General features: G+C 35.7%; 1 protein-coding gene across 10 annotated transcripts in view; it reads right to left on the bottom strand.

The window, feature by feature from the left end:
* Nucleotides 1–153: 153 nt before the first annotated feature.
* IMMP1L (inner mitochondrial membrane peptidase subunit 1) overlaps nucleotides 154–24433 on the bottom strand; it is a 96536-nt gene continuing 72256 nt past the window's right edge. For 9 of the 10 annotated variants that reach the window (XM_064288335.1, XM_064288333.1, XM_064288332.1 and 6 more), the window contains 2 exons: nucleotides 1713–1823; nucleotides 154–271 (listed from right to left, as the gene is read on the bottom strand). In XM_064288335.1, the coding sequence (XP_064144405.1) occupies nucleotides 203–271; nucleotides 1713–1823 (180 nt within the window). In that variant the 3' untranslated portion in view covers nucleotides 154–202. The remainder of the gene's footprint in view (nucleotides 272–1712; nucleotides 1824–24433) is intronic. The other variant, XM_023550764.2, reaches the window with a different exon arrangement.

The raw sequence follows: 24433 nt of genomic DNA, 5'->3' as shown, positions 1-24433 counted from the left end.
TAGATAACTTATTTTGGTTTATATTTTGATCTATATATGCATATATTTTGCAAGCTGTATTTAAAGTAGCTTGCAGAATGTGTGTTGCTTATTCCTTATACCAAAACTGAATAGCAGATAGTTTATTGGTAAATACATGGTTTCAACAACAATAATAAATTCACTCAAACAGGAGACAGTAAGTCAAAAGAATAAATGCTTGCTAATCATCAGAAAATCTGTGGCCATTGGGGCTGTCACGCAGAAATCCAAAATCACTAAGAGGCCAAATCTGTAAAATAAAAATGAGGTTGAAGACAATTAATGAAAATGATATTACCATCATATTCCTTTTTTTCCATATATCCCTTTTCTCTATGCCAGATAATTAAATGCTTTCTCTTTACCCTTCAGTCAATAACATTTTTTTCTGCATCATGGTAAGACTTTAGAAAATAAGCTTGTAGGTATGTATATGTTTAAACTCTGAAGTTTGGAATATTCAAACAATATGCAAAAAATTATGTGTGTATTGTGGGAATATATATGTGAGTATATAAGTATGTGTGTATCCTTTTACTACACCAAATAAGAGTTAACTTTAAACCTTCAACTTAAAATGTTTAGGATTTGGGTACTTGAATATGACATCTGTTTAAATGTAAAGAATCCTGTAAATTATCCAACAGCCTCAAATATTCATGTGTGTTTTTCCCTTACTGCTGTGACAAAAAGGAGAAGCTAGTGAAAACAACCTTTTCTAAGAATCGGGCATCTACTAGAACCACAACTAAGTCCTGTACTCGCTTTATTGAGGTATCCCAGTATGAGGCTGACTGTAGACTGCCTCCTCCACAAATGAAAACACCCACTCCTCACTTACCGACGGTCTCATTATCTGACATTTTGCATTTATAACACTAGTAAAAAAATCTGTCCATCTATTTTGTGCGTTAACATACATCTAGCAGTAACGAACTGCGAGGTGAGAGTAATGCTGGCTGTGATGCTTATGTGTCAACTTGGCTGGGCCATGATTCTTAGCAGTTTGGCAGTTATGTAATGATGTAATTTGCCAGTTATGTAATAATGTAGTCATCATTCATTTTGTGATCTGCTGTGTGAGCCCATCAGTTGAAAAGGGTATTTCCTTGGGGGTGTGGCTTACTTCCAATATAAATCATGTTTCAGCAAGGCTTACTCTTGCTCTTGATCCTGCATCCTACACATCATCATCTAACCTCCAGTTCTTGGGACATGAGCAAATAGCCTGCCACCTGACCTGCAGATTTGGGATTTGACAGCCCCTTTTTTTCCACAGCCCCAAGAGCCAGCAGCCTGCCATCTGACCTGCTAATTTTCACATAATGACCTGGTCTTTGAAACCTAATCATGTCGATAAGTGAGGAGTGGGTATATTAACATATGTACTCAGGCTATATACTGTTGTATAAATTGTACAAGAGAGAAGTAGGTTTTTGAAGATGGCAGGTGTTCAGTAAGCTATAACTAGTTTGAAATTTATTATTCAAACAAAAATTGTTCTGGGGATTCTAAATTACCTATGGGGAGGGGGAGAGTAATTTTTATATACAGTTACCAGCATGTTCATAAAATGTAATCATTCCAACAGTTAAGTCCAGTGACAGCCCTTAGATTTCAAATTTCATGTTGAAAGAAATTTTTTTTTCCACTTAGAGAAGAAAGCCTACATCTTAAACAGAAAACACTACCTTAAAGAAGATACGTCCTCGTATTAATCCATATGGAATAGGTCCATAGTACCTGGAATCTGTAGAATTCTGTAGATTATCACCTTCTAACCAAACATGACCCATTGGCACCTAGAATTAGAGAGGAAAAGCAGCCCCTTTAAAAAAGAAAAAACCTGATTTGGGCACTGTAAATAAAAAACACATGTCTTTTGGAGATGAGGAAAATATCCTAAAGTTCTTTTATAAAATACATTAAAATCCTACTATTTACATTTTTACTTTTATTTCTTGCACACAAAATTTTAGTAAATATCGAAGGTTTCAACTTTTTAAAAGTCTTATCTTTTTTTGTCACATGGTTCCCAAGCAATTTGTTACACAAACCCCAAACAGAGGTTATAAGAGATCAAAATAGAGTGTCAGGGTCGTTAATTTAATAGACTTCAAAAGAGGTCATTAGGATGCTGACTGAAAATGTGCCCTCCTGTCTCAATAACAGCATAAGCAGGGCAGCCCAGCCACTCACTCTGCAACATCCTGGGGCCGATACCAAGGCCGAACTTACTAGAATGCTCATGATGAACTAAATGGTAATTGATTGTGACATCAATTACAAATAATCTTATCATTTTATGGGAGTGGGTTTGTCAGAATTCTAATTAAGATCCCTGTTTTGCCTTTGTACAGGCCATATCTTCAATGCATTATACTTCAATAATGACCATCAAGAACTAGGAAGACTTATTAAAAAATCATCAGTTTTAAAATTAATGATGGTGACCTTTTACTGAATAAAAAGACCCTATCTCCTATATGTCCTATGTATTAATGGTTATAAGTTTAAAATTTTTATTCCATCACAATGATAAACATACTTAGAACACAACACATTAAAAACAAAATGCCTCTGCAGTACATTTACCCATTAATATCTGTTGACTATAATAAAAAAATTATTCTTTAGCAACAATTTTTAAAATTGCTTTTTAAAGTTCTATACAGTTTTGTTACCTAAGAAAGTTGGATTACGGACCAGATTGAAATAATTTATTGGCATGGGGATTATTTTCACAATTCTTTTGACTGGCTTCTACTTGGGAGGGAACCTCATAATGAAGAAAAATATCCTTGTTGGGTTTAATAAATCATTACAATTTAAAAGAATATACCACAATTTTTTTTTAAAGTAAGTTCATACAAGCATGTGAAATTTGCATTTCACTTTATATCAGAGATTATATAGCTTTGGAATGTCTATATCATATAGACATATTTGCCAAAAACCTTCAAGCTAATTTGCATTTAGATACATTTAAATGTTCAATCTATATATTTACAGAAAAAGGACTTAAATTTCCTAAAAGAATATCAGATACTACAAAATTACTCTTTTATCTTTGGATAGATTTGAGGACCAATAGAAATGCTAGCTATTACCTATATAATAATAAAAAATAATAATAGGTAGACTTATATGCAGTGAAACATAAGACTACTCAAGTAGAGAAATAAGTACATCTCAGGTTACAAAAGAGCAAAACTGAATTCTGAGAAGCCATATATAATGAACATTCTGAAGCACTGCCGTGGAAGGAGCTATAAAGTGAAGATCTTTAGTGTTTAAATTTCCATAGTTTCTCCTTTAAAATATGTTTTTACAAGTTTCAAAAATAGGTAATGTAATGAATATTTAAAATCACAAAGTTACAGACTTTATACAACAGGAGAGAAAAAATTCTATGTACTAAGTCAACATTCTAACTTAGGAAGATCTCTTTCTACCCAGCCAAGTGATCGTAAACCAGGATCCAGTATAAATTCCATCTCCCCCAGAAGCCCACACCAAATTCTCTGGTAGTGTTTTTTTTAGAGCACATACCATATGAAGTCTACCTTGCTTGGGACCCTCGGTTATAACGTCAATTAATTACCTGCTTAACTTCTGTGTAAAAATCTTTGTGTGTATATGTGAAAAGTTTGTTTTTGTAGACTTGACTATTTTATGAGAGGATAAGCCCTTAGACAGTAATCATAATAACACTAATTCTTCACAGCATAGCTGTATTCAAATATTTGCTAATGATTAGTATAAGTAGAAATTAAAGCACAATGATAACTGCCACCAGCTAGATCATTTTTGTGGCAGTTATGACCTAAGTTTCTTCCAAATTAGCTAAATAAAATGATGAAGTATTAGGTATAATAAAATTAACAACTACAGAAGCCACTGAATGGTTATAAAGAATCTTCTAAGAGAAACCCAAAATGTATCACCAGAACCCTTTAGAAGAGTAAGACGTAGGCTATTTATACCTAGCCCTTGATTGTAAGGGATGAAATAAAAGGGAGGAATGAATAGTTGAGAAAATCAGTATCTATACATGGTTTTCTAATTAATTAAAAAAAATTTTTTTCATCCTTAAAACAACCAGTGAAGTGCAATTATTGATATTTAGTAGAAAAATATATGACATGCTAATTCTTATCTGAAACTCGTACACATCCTACTGCATCCATTTAGACTAAAGGAATAATCTCTACATCTCACAAATTTCAACACTTAACGTAAGGCACAGAAATCAAGGAAGTAATCTTGTTACTGATGCTACCTTTAACTTAAGCTTCTCTATAAGTAGGAAGACCACTTACACGTCTTTTAAAATCAAAGCAGCCACGTTTGTTAACCTACCTTAATTACTCAATTCGCCAGTAAAAATCCATGATACTTTAAATCACTCCTAATTTTTAATTTTTTTGGTATGAGGGGAAGGGTATATATTTCATTTTTAAATTCTTTATACAGGAGTACATATATACAGTAACATATACTCATTTTAAGTTTTGACAAGAGTGTTGAAAAATGCATACACTCATGTAACCACCATCACCCATCAAGGTAACATTTCTATAATTTAAAAAAGTTTCCTCCTGCTCCTTTGCAGTCAATCCCTCATCTTCATCCCTGGCCTAGTGATCTGCTTTTTGTTACCAGAAACTAATCTGCCTGCCGTAGAATTTCATATAAATGGAATTGCACCGTACATACTATTTTGCGTCTGGCTTCTTTGACTCCGCATGTTTTTATAATTACGTCTGTATGTTGTTAGGTGCCTTTGAGTTGGTTCCAACTCATAGCAACCCTATGAACAACAGAATGAAACACTGCCAGGTCCTGTGCCATGGACTCCAGCCCATTCTTGCAGACACTGTGTCAATCTGGTATATTAAATATTCTTCACCAATTCCATAATTCAAAGCCATCGGTTTTTCTTCAGTCATCTTTATTCATTGTCCAGCTTTCCCATGCATATAAGGTAAATGAAAACACCATGGCTAAGGACCTTAGTCCTTGAAGTGATGTCCTTGCTTTCTAACACTTTAAAGAGGTCTTTTGCAGCAGATTTGCCCAATGCAACACGTCATTTGATTTCTTGATTGCGGTTTCCACGGGTTGATTATGGACCCACGTAAAATGAAATTCTTTACAACTTCAGTATTTCCTCTGTTTACCATGTTGTTGCTTATTGGTACAGTTGTGAGAATTTTTGTTTTATGTTAACTGAAGGATGTAATCTTCGATCTTCAACAATAAGTGTTTCAATTCCTCTTCACTTTCAACAAGCAAGATTGTGTCATCTGCATATAGCAGGTTGTTAATGAGTCTTCCTCCTATCTGATGCTGCACTCATCTTCACATAGTCCATTTTCTCAGATTATTTGCTCAGCATACAGATTGAATAAGCATGGTGAAAGGACACAACCCCGATGCACATCTTTCTTCACTTTAAATCACTCAGTATCCCCTTGTTCTGTTCAAACGACTGCCATTGGTCTATGTACAGGTTCCGCATGAGCACAGTTAAATGTCTGAAATTCCCATTTTGCAGTGTTATCCATAATTTGTTATGATCCACACAGTCAAATGCCTTTGCAAAGTCAATAAAACACAGGTAAACATCTTTCTGGTATTCTCTGCCTTCAGCCAAGATCCATCTGACATCATCAATGATATCCTTCATTCCATGTCGTCTTCTGAATCTGGCTTGAATTTCTGGCATTTCCCTGTTGATGTACTGCTGCAACTGCTTCTGAATGATCTTCGGCTAAATTTTACCTGTGTGTAATATTAATAATATTGTTCGATAATTTCCGCATTCTGTTGGATCACCTTTCTTTGGAATGGGCACAAATACAGATCTCTTCCAGTCAGTTGGCCAGGTAGCTGTCTTCCAAATTTCTCGGGCTTGACGAGTGAGTGCTTCCAGCATTGCATCCATTTCTTGGAACATCTTAATTGGTATTCTGTCAATTGCTGAAGCCTTGTTTTTCACCAATGCCTTTATGCAACTTGACTTCTTTCTTCACTATCATCAGTTCTTGATCATATGCTACCTCCTGAAATGACTGAACGTCAACCAATTCTTTTTGGTTCAGTGAGTGTATATTCCTTCCATTTTCTTTTGATGCTTCCTGCATCGTTTAATATTTTCCCCATAGAATCCTTAAATATTGCAACTCAAAGATTAAATTTTCTCTTCAGTTGTTTCAGCTTGAGAAATGCCAAGCACGTTCTTCCCTTTTGGTTTTCTATCTCCCAGTCTCTGCACATTTCTGTCTTCTCTAGCCACCCTTTGAAATCTTTTGTTCAGCTCTTTTCTTTAATCATGTCTTCCTTTCACTTTAGCTACTCTACATTCAAAAGCAAGTTTCAAGTCTCTTCTGACATCAGTTTGGTCTTTTCTTTCTTTCCTGTCTTTTTAACGACCTCTTGCTTTCTTCATGTATGATATCCTTGATGTCATTCTACAAAATTTGTCTGGTCTTTGGTCATTAGTGTTTAATGAGTCAAATCTATTCTTGAGATGGTCTCAATTCAGGTGGAATATACTTAAGGTCATATTTTGGCTTTCATGGACTTGTTCTAATTTTCTTCAACTTGAACTTGCATATAAGCAATTGATGGTTTTTCCCACAGTCGACCCCTGGCCTTGTTCTGAGTCATGGTATTGATCTTTTCCATCGTCTCTTTCCAAAGATTTAGTCAGTTTAGTTCTCGTGTATTCCATTTGGCGAGGTCCGCATGTATAGTCACCATTTATGTTGGTGACAAAAGGTTTCTGCAATAAAGAAGTCGTTTGTCTTGCAAAATTCTATCATGTGATCTCTGGTGTCGTTTCTATTACCAATTACATATTTTCCAACTACTGTGCCTTCTTGGTTTCCAGGTTTTGCATTCCAATCATCAATAATTATCAATGCATTTTGATTGTATGTTTGATCAATTTCAGACTGCAGAAGTTGGTAAAAATCTTCAATTTCCCCATCTTTTTTTTTTTTTTTGGCCTTAGTGGTTGATGCATATATTTGAATAATAGTCATATTAATTGGTCTTCCTTGTAGGCATATGGATATTATCCTATCACTGACAGTGTTGTACTTCAGAATAGATCTTGAAATTCTTTTTGACGATGAATGCAACACCATTCCTTTTCAATATGTCATTCCCAACAAAGTATACCATATGATTGTCTCCTTCAAAATGGCCAATACCAGTCCATTTCAGCTCACTAATACCTAGGATATCGATGTTTATGCATGCGATTTCCTTTTTGACATCTTCCAATTTTCCTAGATTCATACTTTGCACATTCCACATTCCTATATTAATGGATGTCTGCAGCTGTTTCTTCTCATTTTGAGTTGTGCCACATCAGGAAATGAAGGTTATAAATATACATAAAATATGTATATAAAATCATTCATTCCTCTTTATTGCTAAGTAGTAGTCCATTCTAAATCACAATGTTTATCCATGAACTTGTTGATGGACATGTGGGTTGTTTCCAGTTAGGGGCTATTAAGAATAATGCCCCATGAACATTTGTATATAAGTCTTTTCAGTAAATACCTGTAGCTGTCATCATTAGCTGCCATCAAGTCAACTCCAAGTGATCGTAACCTATTTTTAAGAATATGATACATTTTGAGATAACATCTGTGTGTTTTGTTAAGTTTATCCATAAATAACTCATCTATTTTGATTTTTGTATATTGACCCTATAATCTGTGATGACCTTAACAAATTCACTTTGATTTTTCTTGTGGTAATGGGTCACATTTTCCTACTTCTTCATGTCTGCTAATTTGTGATTGAATGCTGGACTTTTATTTGTTGAGTGTCTGCATTTTGTTTCTGTAAAGACTGTTGAATTTTGAGGGGCTTTGTTTTTTTTTTCCGCATGCAGTTAAGTTAGCTATGGGTTAGCTTATTCCTTTCAAGCCTTGTTTTTAAGCTTTTTTACGTTGAGTCTATGGTACTCTTAACTCTAAGGGTAGTTTAGCCTTACTTCTAAGGCAAGATCCATCTGGGGTCTCTACCAAATGCCCTGGATATTCAAAAACATCTGTCTACTATGGCTGGTCAGAACTCAGTGTCTCTGTGTGAGCTCTGAGAATTTTTCAGCTTACAGCTCCCCAGTAGCTGATCTTTGTTTAGTCTCAAGTTTCACCATAAGCACGCACAGTTTAGTATTGAACAAGAGTCAAGGGAATACCTGTGTAGATTTCTGGATATCTTTTTGTAGCTCCCTCCTCCCAGATATTCTGATCCATAAATTCTAATCACTTATGCTTCCCACTACTCCAGTCTCTTCTAAATTCAGTGAGACCCCTGTGCTTTGTTTGAATTTTCCTTCATTGCAATGTGGTTTGAAAACTGCCCTAAGGCAGAAGTTGGAGCAAGTATAAATAAGTCTCACCTTGTTTATTTCCCTCCTCTCAGGGATCATAGTCTTGTACTTCCTACTGTGCAATGTCTGAAAACAGTTTTTTTCATATATTTTATCCAATTTTCTAGATCTTTATGGAAGGAAGGCAAGTCCAGCACCAGTTACTCCATCATTTCCAGAAATAAATGTTCAAATTATCTAATTTTTAAAGTCTTTTTTGTTGTTACTGCTTTGCATACTTCATTACAATATAAAGAGAATGCTTTTGGTGAGGAATAAAATGTTTGGTGTAAGTAGAGTATACATTTGACATCTCCACCTTGTGTCCCTTTTAGTAGCATCCTCTTTATGCTGTTTTCCTTATTCCCTATCAAAATCTCTAGGAAACATCTGTCAAACTTATCCAGCAATTCTGTACGAATAAGGAAGCTTATCAGAGTACTGTTTGTATCTTAAAATCGGAAAAAATATAAATGTTCCTCAATAGGCAGAGGTTAAATAAAACTTAGTTCTTCATATAATATTAGACAGGTAGTGACAGAGAGAGACAGATGGAAAGATCTCCATGATAGTCACTAAAAAAACTTTCAGAGCAATGTGTATAACTGTTAAAAAAAAAAAAAACAACTTTGTTTTATATCATTCAAAAGGTACATTTTTATGACCAGCATGTCATTGTATATCTTAAAATGCTTAACCCTTTCAATGATAATTTCATTTAAAAAAAGGGGGGTGGCATTATTCATTCTGATGCAGGTTAGGAAGAATTTAATTTTTAAAATTTTGTTTTTCTTTAGTTTGTCTTTGGTTTTTTTAGTTTATCTTTGGCAGTGCAGAATGAGAGGGAACTTAACTTTCAGCCCTATGTAGAGTCTCTGCTTCTTTGTATAGAAGTAAATTACTGCAATTAGCCATATTATAACCAAATCTCTGAGTCACTAAAATACTGGCTAGCCAAGAACTAATTTATTTAAACGAACATAGAGTACAACACATACCCAATATGGGTCTCAAACTCAAAACCTGACCTTTCTACTAAAACAAAGCTCTGGTATGAAGCGAGGCAAGAAACAGAACAAAAATTTCCTTTCTAACTCGAACACAGTTACTGTCTGTTAGATTAACCTACTGGTTATCACTAAATCAAAAATCAAACCAGGTAAGAGAAAAAAATTTCCACAGCAATGTCATTTTAATAAAATATAAAGAGCATAAAATGGTATATTACAATGTATTTATTTTCATAAAACTATTACTGCTTTCCAACTAAGACTGGAAAGGATTCCAGTAAACACATTTATAATGAATGATTTATGAATGGCCCAAAACAGAATTCCCTACTTCTATATCTTTTTTAATTAACTCTCCAAACCAAAGCTTTGAATATTTACTTTTCCTTTTATACTCTCATAAATCTGCCATGCCATCTTGAATGAGTCCATAAGACTGAATAAAAATATATGGATATATGTTTTTGGTGAGTGCCACAAAGAAATTGTTCTTAGTTTTTTTAAATCTGAATTTTCCCAGGGTCTCAGATATAGTCAACCCAGGGGTATCTAAATTTTTAAGCATTAAAATAACCCTTAAATCATTCTTGACTTTCCTTTTTGCGTCAGAAGTTTACTTCCTGTGCTATGATAAAGCCTAATCTCAGGGCTGGACAAAAGAATCAAGCCTGTAGTTCTCAGCTATACTTAAGGAGGTCTACTTAAGTGCCTCCCTTTTAGTGCAAGCAACAAATGTAATTGCCTCATGGCCTGCGGGTGTCCATTTAACAAAAGAGGCTTTTGTGAACCAACCCACAGGTGTTACCCTTCTAGAATCAAGTGGAAATCTGATGAAAGAGTCCACAGTATCAAATAACACATTTACTAAACTGTAATCAAACTCAACTTATTTGATTAAAGGACATCTAATTAAGAAAAAGTTCTGACTTAAGAGTAAGATAGTTCTATTTTTGACCTTTCAAAAGCCTTACAACAGAAAATCCTAAGAACAGATTTTTAATTAATCTTGTATGTGCCATATATTTTATAGTTTGTTGTTGTTAGGTGCCGTTGAGTCAGTTCCGACTCATGGCGACCCTACAGGACAGAGTAGAGCTGCTCCATAAGATTTTCTAGGCTGTAATCTTTACGGGGGCAGATCGACAGGTCTTTCTCCCACAGAGCCATGGGTGGGTTCAAATCTCCAAGCTTTAGGTTAGCAGCGGAATGCTTAACCATGGTGGCACCAGAGCTCCTGATTTTACAGTTTACAATCAGCAATGATAGGTGTGCTACTGGCCCTACCTACTGCTCATATTTCTTCAACGGTTCTTCTAAAATGATGGAGAAAGAACAGGAAACAATAGTGGTCAAAGAAACAAAAATCACAAAGACAAAACAACAGAAGCCAAGTTTTTGGAACCCTCTTTCATGATTATCTGACTTTTTCGTTTTCTGTACAGCATAGGAAAGAGACACACCATAGTTTATTATAGGTACTCAATCAGATAAAACCTAGTTTCTTTTTGGTAAGAGCAAATGGGAGTGGTATATTAAGGGGACTTTGGTTCAGAAATAATTATTTTTCACACATATCTTAAAGATTTTATTTAATGTGTCTAGTGGAATAATCGGAGCCATGGTGGCACAGCGGTTAAGAGATTGGCTGCAAACCAAAAAGGTCAGTGGTTTGAATCCACTAGCCGCTCCTTGGAAACCCTATGGGGCAGGCAGTTCTACTCTGTCCTATAGGGTCACAATGAATCGGAATCAACTTGATGGCAATAAATTTTTTTTTTTTTGGTTTAGTGGAATAATCAGTGAAATATAAAATATATAATTTCCATGCCCAGGCAAAAGACCATATAATGAATGTGCATTCAAAAGATGTCAATTTTAGTCTAACAAAACCCATATAATTTTTTTTGTTACTACTTTCAACTAAGCAATATGTAACATCATGTGGCTCTTGTGTATTCTGCTTAATCACAATATACGTAACCATAACATGGTTTTGTAAGACTCTATGTACACAAACTACTAGAGAGAATATTTGAAAAATGAAATAATTTATTAGTAAAATTATATTGTTATAAAAGAATTTCATAAAAGCCAGTATTTAATTGACTCATGCAACACCAAATTAGAAACACCAGATAGTAAATACTTATTGTTATTTACCCTTCCTATTGTAACTCATGGTGACCCCATGTGTCCTCCATAGGATTTTCAAGGCTGTGAGCTTTTAGAAGCAGATTGCCAGGCCTTAACTTTGGGTGGGTTTGAACTGCCAGCCTTTAGGTAAGTAGTCCAGCATTTAACCATCTGAGCCACCCAGGGACTCCACCATTCCTGTAATATCAGCAAAAGCTATAAACAAAGTGGAATATGTAAAAAAAGTGAAGCATTAAATCCTCCAAGATACAGTAAATTAGAACAATTTTTTAGAATACAAAGTTGAAAGAACATTATTAATCTTTAAAAAAAAAAAAAAAGGAGTGTCTCATGTGTCAGTTATAGGTATCTTTGAAAGCAAACTCAAGGAACAATTTCACTAAAGTTCTACATATCATTGTCATTCTCCTTGTCACAACTTCTTGCCTACATTCTGTCTACCTGGGCTAATTAATTAAGGCAAGTGGAATATCTGAAGTCCTGATGGAGGTGCTCCCAAATGTTAGATGCATGACAAAGGGACTGTATTTATAAGGATCAGCCATGGTACAGTTAACACACTGATTATTTCAATGGGTACTATTCTATGCAGTCCTGCAGTGCCCTGTACATATCCACTTCTTTCCTGTTATTGCCTTTCCCTACTTAAATGGTACCCTTTTCAGTTCACAAAGATCCCTGGTGGCACAGTGGTTAAAGTGCTCGGCTGCTAACCAAAAGGTCCAGTTTGAACCCATCAGCCAGTATGCAGGAGAAAGATGTGGCAGTAAAGACTTCAGCCTCGGAAACCATACGGGGCATTCTACTCTGTGCTATAGGGTTGCTGTAAGTCAGAATCAACTCGATGGCAAAGAGTTTGGTTTGGTTTAAGTTCACAGCCAATCATCACCAAAGAGGAATTTATACAAAAGTTTCAGTAGGTTACACTTACAGCAGTGGGGTGGGGGTGAGGGTAAGCATTTTACTAACAAGTCCTCTTTCATTACTGAGCATCTCCCCACTGAGTAGGTTTAGAGCTTAGTCTAAGACTTGACTTGTTCATTTTCATAGCGATTATAAGCTAAGCTCCCTTTACCTTCTATTGCCATGGATTGAATTGTGTTCCCCCCAAAATATCTGTCAACTTGGCTAGGTCATAGTTCCCAGTATCGTAGTAACTGTCTACCCATTTTGTCATCTGATGTGATTTCCCTGTGTTGTAAATTCTATCACTATAATGTTAATGAAATAGATTAGCAGCAGTTATACTGATGAGATCTACAAGATTAGATAGTGTCTTAAGCCAATCTCTTTTGAGACATAAAAGAAAGAAGGGAGCAGAGAGACAGAGGGACCTCATAACCACCAAGAAGGCAGCGCTGGGAGCAGAGCACATCCTCTGGACTTGGGGTTCCTAGGCAGAGAAGCTCGTAGTCCAGAGGGAGACTGATGACAAGGACCTTCTTCCAGAGCCGACAGAGAAAGCCTTCCCCGGGAGCCGATGCCCTGAATTTGGACTTCTAGCCTCCCAGACTGTGAGAGAATAAACTTCTGTTTGTTGAAGCCATTCACTTGTGGTATTGGTTACAGCAGCACTCGATGACTAAGTACTCAATACCTCCTTCAAACTTAACTGTAATTTCTAATGTGTTATATGGCATAGTGGTTAAGGACACAGTCCAGGGAGTCATAGTTATGAGTTCAAAATGCAGCTCTGCCACTTACTAGTAATAGTTAAGCATCTTTGGGAAGTTATTTAAACCTCATCTGTACAATTTGGACTAATAACTACCTCACAAAAATATTCTGAGAAGCAAATAAGATAACACATAAGGCTCTTGGCACGCAATAAGCACTCAATAAATATTGGCTATTGTTACCAGTAGTTGCCCCAGCTGCTGATATGAAAGATACCTATTGGTCTTTCCCTGTTCCTGGCTTCCTATGCAGTCTTACCAATTCTCTGCTATGTGAATCATGCTTTGCTGTTTTACTCCGATTAAGTGTTTTTGGTTACTTTCTCTTACACTATATTCAAAGATATAGCTCTGGTAGTAGTCAAGTTACTGAATCCAATACAATGAAAAATATATTAATCGTGGATAAGTGCCATATTAATTATGCTGATTTAATGAAATTCAGTTTTTACAACCAGATCATCCTAGGTCAGTAGTGAAGACTAACATTTTTATTCTTTTAATGTTTATCTTCATCAAGCAATGTTTATTAAATATTGAATGTTTAGACCCTCCCTTCTAAAGCATCTGCTTCTTCAGAACCATCTACCAACTAGTTAAAAGGGGTAGAAGGCTGGGACTGAAGCCAGCAAACAGGCCTTTCCATCTAAGCCATCCAATACTAATATCCCAATCCTACAGAATTTTTCCCCCAGGACACTGTATTATTTTGTTCTGACTTCTTTTTTGTTCCATTTGTAAATAAAATGTTACCTGCTCTGTTTCTGGATTTGTATTTAAAAGAAGTTATTTTATACTATGGTTCCAAGACTATCTCTGCGGTTTCATTTTAATACATTCTTATTCTCATTTCCCAACAGATAGGTTTGCCTTAATGAAACACAGGATATTTCAGATGGTAGTAGAATACGGAGGTAAGTATTAAAATAATGAGTTTTCATGTGTGCGTGTGTGTGTGTGTGTTTATTGTGTTTTAGGTGAAATCTGCAGAGCAAATAGTTTACCTATAGGGTCACTATGAGTTGGAATCAACTCGATGGCTGTGGGTTTGGTTTTTATAGGTGAAAATTTACAGAGCAAATTAGTTTCTCATTAAACAATGAATACACATATTGTTTCATGACACTGGTTGCCAAGCCCACAATGTGTAAACACTCCCCTTCTTGACCTCAGGTCCTCCATTTCCATTCGTCCAGCTTTCCTATCCCCTCCTGCCTTCTCGTCCTTGCCCCTGTGCTAGTGTGCCCACTTAGTCTCACATACATCATGTGTTATCGTTTGTTTTATAGGCCTGTCTAATCTTTGGCTGAAGAGTGAGCCCCAGGAGTTACTTCAGCACTGAGTTAAAAGGGTGTCCGGGGGCCATACTCTCAGGGTTACTCCAGTCTCTGTCAGACCACTAAGTCTGGTCTTTTTTGTGTGTGTGTGTGAGTTAAAATTTTGTTCCACATTTTTCTCCCGCTTTGCATGGGACCCTCTATCGTGATCCCTGTCACAGCAGTCAGTGGTGGTGAGAGCCAGATACCATCTAGTTAAAATAATGAGTTTTCTAATTAGAAAAACAATTCTAAATAGTATACTGGATACTGTATAAAATATGCACTAATATTTTTTACCACATTTTTATTTCTGGCACTTCAAATAATTTTTCTGCAAGTCAAAACTCATGCCTATGTGAATTTATTCCTATAGATAAATCTCCATAGCTCTTTTCAATCTCCTATAGCTTCTATATGTAATTTTTTAATATACAGATTGGCTAGAAAACTGATCTACTTACATCTGAAACAGAATTAGAAATAAAATATCACAGGTAGAAAGGAATCCATATTCCAAAAAAGAGTGATTAAATAAATTATGCAGATCTTCTTGTACTTCATGTTACTAATGTGTTCTTTTTTTTTAAGTCATTGTTTTGCATGTTTTTCTTTGACAGATAGACACTTCTCTTACTTGTATTTTATTCAACAAAACACAACTCTAATGTTCCAAACCCTGGAAATTATTTCAAATGAAATCTAGCTTTGTGAATAGAAAATTGCAAATTAGGCCCGTGGATGACAGATGACATTTTTTGTGATGATGTATGATACAAAGAAAATAGCTGAGGATCTTCAAAAAGTAAGACTGAGCTCCTAGGCATGGGAGTATCAAAACACTGTTTTGATTAAGTGATCATGAAAACATATCGTGGACATCAGGGAGGGAATAGTGTAGCAACCAGATGACATTTTGGGAAAGCAATCCTTTTTGCTATTTGCTATAAGCACTTAAAATAATTTATAATACAATATATTTTAGGCTTATTAGATTACGCTTTGGCAATTGTCCAAAACAGAATATATCTTCTATTTCCCAAATCAGCATCTCCCTCAGAATTCCTTATTTAATGCACCACCTACTCTGCTGAAGCCAGAAGCTCGGTTGTCATTTTTTTGAGCCTTTCCATTCCCTTTCTTTAGCATTTCCTAATCTTTCTCCAATCTTTGTAGTTATTTCCATTCTCAATGTTATTATCTCAATTATGTCTCATTCACAGCCTATTAACTGGTCTCTGTGCTTCCAGTCTCTTCCTACTCCAACCTATCCTCTATTAGTTTACCCTAATATCAGAGTGATCTTTGAAAAACTAATTCTGATCATGTTATTCCCCTGCTTGACACATACAATGAAATAGGCCCTGTTTACCTTTTTATCTCTTTTCACTATCTACTCCTTCCTACTATATGTTCCAGACATAGGAACTTACTTTTGGCAGTTCCCCAAAAGCATACATACATATATATGTGTGTGTATATATATATTTATGAACACAAACCCAAAAATATATTACTATACCAAAACATATTGTTACAAAATAAACTCTATAAACTACATATTATCAATATAGTGCTTAAAATAAGATCAAATTATTCTGAAAATGTTCAGAGGATGCATCAGAAAATGCTTAAGTTATAGGGGCCTCAAGGATGATTCTTTAGTGTTAACATCTGAACAAAAACATCTCAGATATGCAAACAATAAGTCATCTTTATTTTCAGAATTGTGTTAGCTATAGGATGAAAAAAGTCACGTCATCTCCGCAGTGAACTTCATTTTAGCAAAAGAGTAAACATATTTCCCCCACATGAGCTGCAATCAAGGCATTAGCAGTATGCCAGGATTGATTATCCTGGGAGCCGTTGCTGAGAAATGGATGTGCAGCACAGGTTTTTATCACTATAGTCTGCAAAAAGCAAGTCCCTCGTTTAGATATCCTAGTTGTAATAAGTGACATTATTAGGTAGTTCTTCTACTTAAATGACATAAGGATCTAGTGTATCAGCAGCTTATAGTACACAAGCCCTTTCAATCTGATGATTTCTCTCCCTACGCAGAAGTACCTTTTCTGTTTATAATACAAGTGGTAATAGAAGACCATATGGTTGTCACTTTTAGCTAAAGTAAATGACATTAAAACAAACAGAAAAACAGCACTAGGATATTCAGGATCTGAACTACACCCTAAATACACAGTACACATTAAGGGACTATTAGTGTGAACTATATAAAGTGTCCATTTTCTAAATGCTGTCTAATTAGTGAGATTGTTTTTCATTTTGTCAATCAGTTTTATTTAAATTTTCTAATACACTATAAATACTATACCACTAGTGCACCTCTGAAACATTTAATTAGTTCTTTCTGAAATGAAAATTTTCTCTATATCTTACATTTTCACCAGTAACAGTGATTTTGTTTTTAACATATCATATGATTCACAAAGAAAAATGTAATACTTCATTCCTATTCACCTATCAACACTCTTCTGTGGTAGCAGACTATCATTTGCTGAACAACTTTCACCTTTTGTCTATAATACTGAAATCTGTGTTACCAAGGATTAAAAAAAAAAGGGGTTTTAAATAGTCTGATCTTTTTGATAGCTCTAGAATAAAGTAAAAACATAATTTTTACTGGTAAGTATAGATCTGTTTCCTTTAACAGTAGCAAAATATTGCTATGCTTTAACCATAAGAAAATACTGAAATCTCCATAATCATATTTCTATTAACATGTCCATTTTCAATACAAAGTGGCTGTTATGTTTGAGAAATAAATATTTCAATATATAAAGTTTTAATTTTTTTAAATATTTATAAAACGATCCTTCATGTTACAATTAATAAACAGTGGAAAACAGAACTTTACATTCAAAGGAGAATACAAACCTAAGGTAATAACTTTACCCATTGTTAATCTGCCAACCAATAAAAGGATCAAAAGAACAACATATCTGCATAGTAGTTAATTATGTCCAAAAGGCACATGCATTTCTACTGAAATGTGAACTTTTATTACCACACAGCCTAATTAGCAGGCACTGAATGTTGCAAGGGCAACACCGCCTTCAACCCAACAAAACTACCCTGCATTTCTAAATAAGACCAAGGTAGGTCTAACCCGTTGCTGTTGAGTTTATTTGACTCATAGTAACCCTACGGGACAGATTAGAACTGCCCCCATAGGGTTTCCAAGGAGCAGCTGGTGAATTCAAACTATTTGGTTATCAGCCGAGCACTTAACTACTGCACCACTGGGGCTCCAAGGCAGGTCTAGTGTATCTCAATTCCACCATTCCCTTGGAAGATTTAGTCCACACATATTCAGAGTACTCTAAAGGGGTTAGCCAGTTAAGAGCCAGGTGGATTTTTAGTTTGCTTAATAAAAGTTCTGAAAACTATCATCAGTCCAAATGGGGTCGCTTAGGGAAAGACAGAAACACTCCATCAGCTCTCTACTTCTATCTCCTGGTACACAGTAAGTAACCATAAGCAGAGGCATTCCAATATTTTCTAAAACTCTCACCTGCCATTATGTAAGGTGGTCAGGTAGCCCTACCATGGAAGCAGCTTACCTTTGAAGTCTCCTGTGAAGACTGGAATGACCATAAAACAGTCAGTTCAGCACTATCTTACTGAAAAGTTCTCATACCACGCACTTACTCAGAAGCAAGTCTGCAGCAACCAAAGAGCAGAAACTAGAAAACACAGACTCTTTTCACATACTCATTTATCCATTCATCACGTAATCACCTACTAATGCCAAATCATGGTCTAGGTGCTAAGGAATCATCTGTGATTAAAATAAGTTCCTGCCCTTGAGAACATTATATCCTAGAGCAAGAGTCAGCAAGTCTTTTCTCTAAAGGGTAAAAAGTAAATATTGTAGGCTTTGTGGGCTATACAGTATCTTTCAAAACTATTCAACTCTGCCATTTTAATGAAAGCATCCACAGACAATATATAAACAAATGAGCAGGACTGTGTTCCAATAAAACTTTAATTACAAAAGCAGGGAGCAGGTTGGCTGCTGGGCTGTAGCGAGCTAGCCCACTCTAGAGCAATAAAACAGACAATAAGCAAACCAAAATTTAACACATACAGCAGTGAGAAGTGCTATGGAGAAAAATAAATTGGAATAAGACAGATTAAGAGTGCAGGGGAAAAGACAGAGACAGGGGTTGCTATTTTATATAGAGCAGCCAGGGGGAGGCAGGTCTCTCTGATAAAGTGACTTGAGCAGTAAACTTATGGAAGTGAAGAAGCAAGCCTTATGAATATCAGGAGTAAAGCAGAAGCAAGAGAAAGTACTAAGGAACTGAGATGGGAGCATATTTGGCATCTCTGAGGAACAAGAAAAAGGAGAATAAATGGTAACTGGTCAGAGAGGTAGTTGGGAAGGGACTGATCATATAAGGTCTTACAGGCTATTGTAAGGCCTTTGGCTTTTATTATGAGTAAGATGGGGAGTCACTGGAGTCTTTGAGCATAAAAGGAACATAACTGCTCTTTTAAAAAAAGGATTTATTAAAAAGGATCACTTTAGCTACCGTGTGGAGAATAGTTGTGGAAGAGGTAGGGAGGTAGAGAGGCGAGAAGACTGTGCCAGGATGCTGGCAGTGATGGTAGCAAGAAATGGTCTTATTCTGATTATATTTAGAAGACATAATCATCAAGATTTATTAATGGATTGTATGTGAGATGAGGGACAAAGAGCGTCAAGGATGACTCCAAGGCTTATAGCCTGACAAGAATGGAGTTGCCTTACTGTGATGCGGAAGTCTGGAAAGAGCCTGTTTAGGAAGAGAAATCAAGAGTTTAGTTTTGGACATACTAAGTTTGAAATGATCATTAGACATTAAAATGGAGATAATAAGCAGACAACTAGATACATGAGTCTAGAGTTCAGGGAAGACATGTTTGGAGATACGAATTTGAGAATGAGTTAGATGATATTTAAAACCATGAGGCAGGATGAGGTCACCAAAAGTGTCAGCTTATATAAACAAGAGAAGTTTGAAAATGAACCCTTAGTCACCTCAATGTTTGGAGGTCAGGGATATGAGAAGGAACCAGCAAAGAAAACTGAGAAGTAGTCAGAAAGACAGGAAGAAAACGTAGAGACCACGGTGTACTCCCCCAAAAAAATGAAGCTAGTTTTTGAGAACCATTATTTCAAATACTAACAACAGGTCAAGTAAGATGAGGACTAAGAGTTGACTCCTAGACTGACAACACAGCAATCAATGGACACCCTGACAAAAATTGTTTCAATAAACTGGCAGGGACCAAAGCCTAACTGCAATGAGTTCAAGAGAGAATATGAGGATCATAAATGGAGTAAGTACATATAACTCTTTCTTACAGGTGGATGTGGTATAAAGGGAGTTTATTAGTTATTTATTTAGATAGGAGATTTTACAGCATGTTTGTCTGCTGATAGGAATTCACTATATTTCAAAATTCCTAACTGTACCACAGTTTCACTCTGGGTTAAAATCACAGCCTTGAACTATTGCACAATGTTATTCTCATAAAGATTATAAAGTTTTTTCTTCTTTTCTTCACTGCTTTTATAACAAAGTTTTACTGTACTTCCTGAGCCCTGGCCCTGTGCTTCCTAGGGAAATGGACACTAAATAAGCACTTGCTTTGCATATGGCCTACAGAAGAAACCAACAGGAGATTGCCAATGCATTTTACATATTTCCTGTTTACAAGAATGGGAATTCCAGAACACTTAGTTGTGCTCATGTGGAACCTGTAAATGGATCAAGATGCAGTATTCAAACAGAACATGGGGATACTGTGTGGTTTAAAATTGGAAAAGGTGTGTAGTAGAGTTCTATCCTTTCACTCTATTTATTCATTCTGTATGTTTAACAAATAATCTGTAAAGCTTGACTACATGAAGAAGAATGTGGAGTCTGGATTGGAGAAAGACTCATTAACAACCTGTAATATGCAGATGACACAATCCTGCTCGCCAAAAATGAAGACGGCTTGAAGCACTTATGATGAAGGTCAAAGACTAATGCCTTCTAAGGGGACTTCTAAGTCAATTGGCATAATAAACTCTATTATGATAACATTCTGCATCCCACTTTGAAGTGTGGCATCTGGGGTCTTAAATGCTAACAAGCGGCCATCTAAGATGCATCAATTGGTCTCAACCCACCTGGATCAAAGGGGAATGAAGAACACCAAGGTCACACGATAACTATGAGCCCAAGAGACAGAAAGGGCCACATGAACTAGAGACTTAGATCACCCTGAGACCAGAAGAACTAGATGGTGCCCGGCCACAACTGATGACTGCCCTGACAGGGAACACAACAGAGAACCCCTGAAGGAGCAGGAGAACAGTGGGATGCAGACCCCAAATTCTCATAAAAAGACCAGACTTAATGGTCTGACTGAGACTAGAAGAATCCTGGCGGTCATGGTCCTCAAACCTTCTGTTGGCCCAGGACAGCAACCATTCCCGAAGACTACTCATCAGACATGGAAGGGACTAGACAATGGGCTGGAGAGAGATGCTGATGAAGAGTGAGCTACTTGTATCAGGTGGACACTTGAGACTGTATTGGCATCTCCTGTCTGGAGGGGAGATGGGAGAGTAGAGAGGGTTAGAAACTGGCAAAGGGGTCACAAAAGGAGAGGTTGGAAGAAGGGAGCAGGCTGACTCATTAGGGGGAGAGTAAACGGGAGTATGTAGTAAGGTGTATATAAGCTTACACGTGACAGACTGACTTGACTTGTAAACTTTCACTTAAAGCACAATAAAAATTATTTAAAAAAAAAAAAAAGACTAAAGCCTTCAATGTAGATTATACCTGAACATAGAGAAAATGAAATTCTCACAACTGGACTGACATAAAACATGATAGTAAATGGAGAAAAAACTGAAGTTGTCAATTTCATTCTACTTGGATCAACAATCAATGTCGATGGAAGCAGCAGTCAAGAAATCAAATTATGTATTTTATTGGACAAATCTGTTGCAAAAGATCTCTTTAAAGTTTTAAAAAGCAAAGATGTCACATTGATGACTACGGTGCACCTGACCCAAACCATGGTCTTTTCAATCATCTCATATGCATGCAAAAGATGAACAATGAAAAAGAGAGAATAATAATAGATGCATTTGAATTGTGGTGTTGGCAAAATACTATATATACCATGGACTGCTAAAAGAAAAGAACAAATCAGTCTTTGTGAAAAATACAAGAATGCTCCTTAGATGTGAGGATGGCAAGAGTTCAGCTCACTTACTCTGGACATGTCATCAGCAAAGACCAGTTGATAGAGAAGGACATAATTGTGGTAAAGTAGAGGGTCAGCGAAAATGAGGGAAAACCTCATAGAGATGAATCGACACAATTGCCACAACAATGGGCTTAAATTTACCAAAAAACATGAAGACAGCAGAGAACTGGGCAACATTTCATTCTGTTATACATAAGGTTGCCTTGAGTCGGAGCCGACTCGGTTGCCTTGAGTCGGAGCTGACTCAATGGCAACGAACAAAAACATTTGTTAAATGCTCCTACTTCCACATAAATTTTTTTGTTTTTGCAAATTAGCACTTCTAACAGCAAACTGAGGAACTCCCACTAGTACAGAAAGTTAAGTTATTCAGGATGTTTGAGGTGAATATAATTTCTTTTTAGAGTCACAAATTAAGCTCATATCCTAGTCACCAATGCTTACCCCATAACCCAAGGAAAGAATTACTGGCCTTGGTACTAGCAAAATGAGCAAAACCCACTGCAATAGCACTTTGCTAGGGACTGCTTAGTTTCCAAATGCTTAATGCAAAAAATAAATCATGGTTCGTAAGTGCTGCCTGCCACAAAAACTTTCAGAACTCTGGAATGAATAAAATGGTTCCACATCACTTAACCAATGATTGCTTATATTCTTTTTTGCCAACTTATGAACAATGTGATTTCTTTCATATGCTAAACTCTATATTCTAGGTTCCAAATGACTTCAACTTTTTGGTGGTTTGCTTGCTGAAGCACCTACATAGAATGTTTTTTGCCTGGAATTCAAAACACATTTAATATCAATAATCTTTAGCAGCTTAATCAGGATCTGAATAGTAATGTCTTCATCTTGTAACAATGATTTTTCTAAGAGGATGCACAGGATGAATGGGAAAGAAACCTGTTTCATAAAACACAGTACCAGTGTACTTCTGAGATAGCTGAAAAGGGGACACTCTAGATGGGCAGACCCTGCAAACACTTTGGGTATCTTTTCAGAGTGCTCCAAACTTGGATGAATTTTTGTTATAAATCATCTTGATCAATGGAACACATTTGCTAAAGTGGATCTGTAATAGCTATTCTTAAGGCCTGAATAACTTAGCCTAGAAAAAGTGGGGGGTGGAGGGGAGGCATGGGGTACTCACGAATCACTGGTTTCTCTTTCAGAAACAATATTGTCCCTGATCAGAAACAGTACCTTTTCTTTTTAAAATATAGTAATGACAAATACATTTTTCAGGAAATATAATTTGATAAAATGCAACTAGAAATAATAATTAGATATTTCAGGAGAGGAAACAGTGGAATGGTGAGGACTACAAATTCTACTTGTGTTTGAATCCCAACCTTCTCACTAGTTAATTATAATTGGGCAATTTATTTAACCTCCTTGTTGTTCAGGTTTCTCACCTGTAGAATACTATTACCTACCTCACTGGGTTGCTGTTGTGAGAATTATATAAATTAACCCTTGTAAAGAGCTCAACAGTGTCTGGTATAAAGTAAGTACATAATAAATGTTGGCTTATATTAATTATTATGCATGTGTGTGTGTAGATAGGTAGATATAGATATAGATGACGAGATTTATAAACATGCCAAAGCCAAAGTGAACGGAATATTGAATACACCAGGAACAAAATGGCAGTGTCTTTAATGTATTCATTCATCAGACATATAAAAAATTCAATGAATGTTTTCCTTAAATAGAACATTTTGTTAAAAGAAATCTTAGAATTATTTGACTGATTCAAATACTGTAGTTTAATAACTTTCCATGAAGATACTTTCTATTTATTACATGTATAAAATACATATTTATATATGCATAAAATACTTTGGTATACAAAACGGACCTAATATAAAATCACATTTTTTGCTAAAAAATAAGCCCATCATTGAGTATGTTTCAATGCCGAATCTTTTCACAAATTCAGAAAAAAAAAAATTTATATCTCACAGTTCTCTGGTTGTCTTCTCTGATTATTTAGAGACTGTAAACTCCTCTGTCCTGATATTCCTCCTCTAATAACTTTGATACAGAAAATAACAACAACGATGCTATCATTTTTCTGTTCTGTTCTATCTATTGACAGAACTATTTCTGTTCTAAGTACACTTTTATGTATACTTAGAAGTGACTAGAATGCCTCATGAAATGTTTAACAGCCATATGAAGGTGAAACTATATGGCAAAATTTGACATTCTTTTAAGAATAAAAAAAATATGTTGCCCTTGATGGCCAAAGAAAAATGTTAAATGGCACTATTCTATCATCTTCCACATTATCATCACCATCAGCTAACAATTAGTTTGCTTAATTATAGCAATAAACATCAAAGACATTTACAGAGCTGAACCACAGTCTATTACAGGCAGTATTGATTATTTAATAGTCTACCTATCAAATTTATTTATAGAGCAATCAATCAGAGGCTACTGTATTTCAATAAATTTACAATGATGAAGATAATTTAACTCTTCAATTATTTGCTTACATTGGGGATGAAGATAGAGGTAAAGTTAGTTAATATTTCTAACACCTGTATCAATAACTTGATAGTGACAGAATTA

The sequence above is a fragment of the Loxodonta africana genome, chromosome 7, assembly GCF_030014295.1.
Source record: "Loxodonta africana isolate mLoxAfr1 chromosome 7, mLoxAfr1.hap2, whole genome shotgun sequence".
Classification (NCBI taxonomy): Eukaryota; Metazoa; Chordata; class Mammalia; order Proboscidea; family Elephantidae; genus Loxodonta; species Loxodonta africana.
This window is presented reverse-complemented; position numbering and strand designations above follow the sequence as displayed.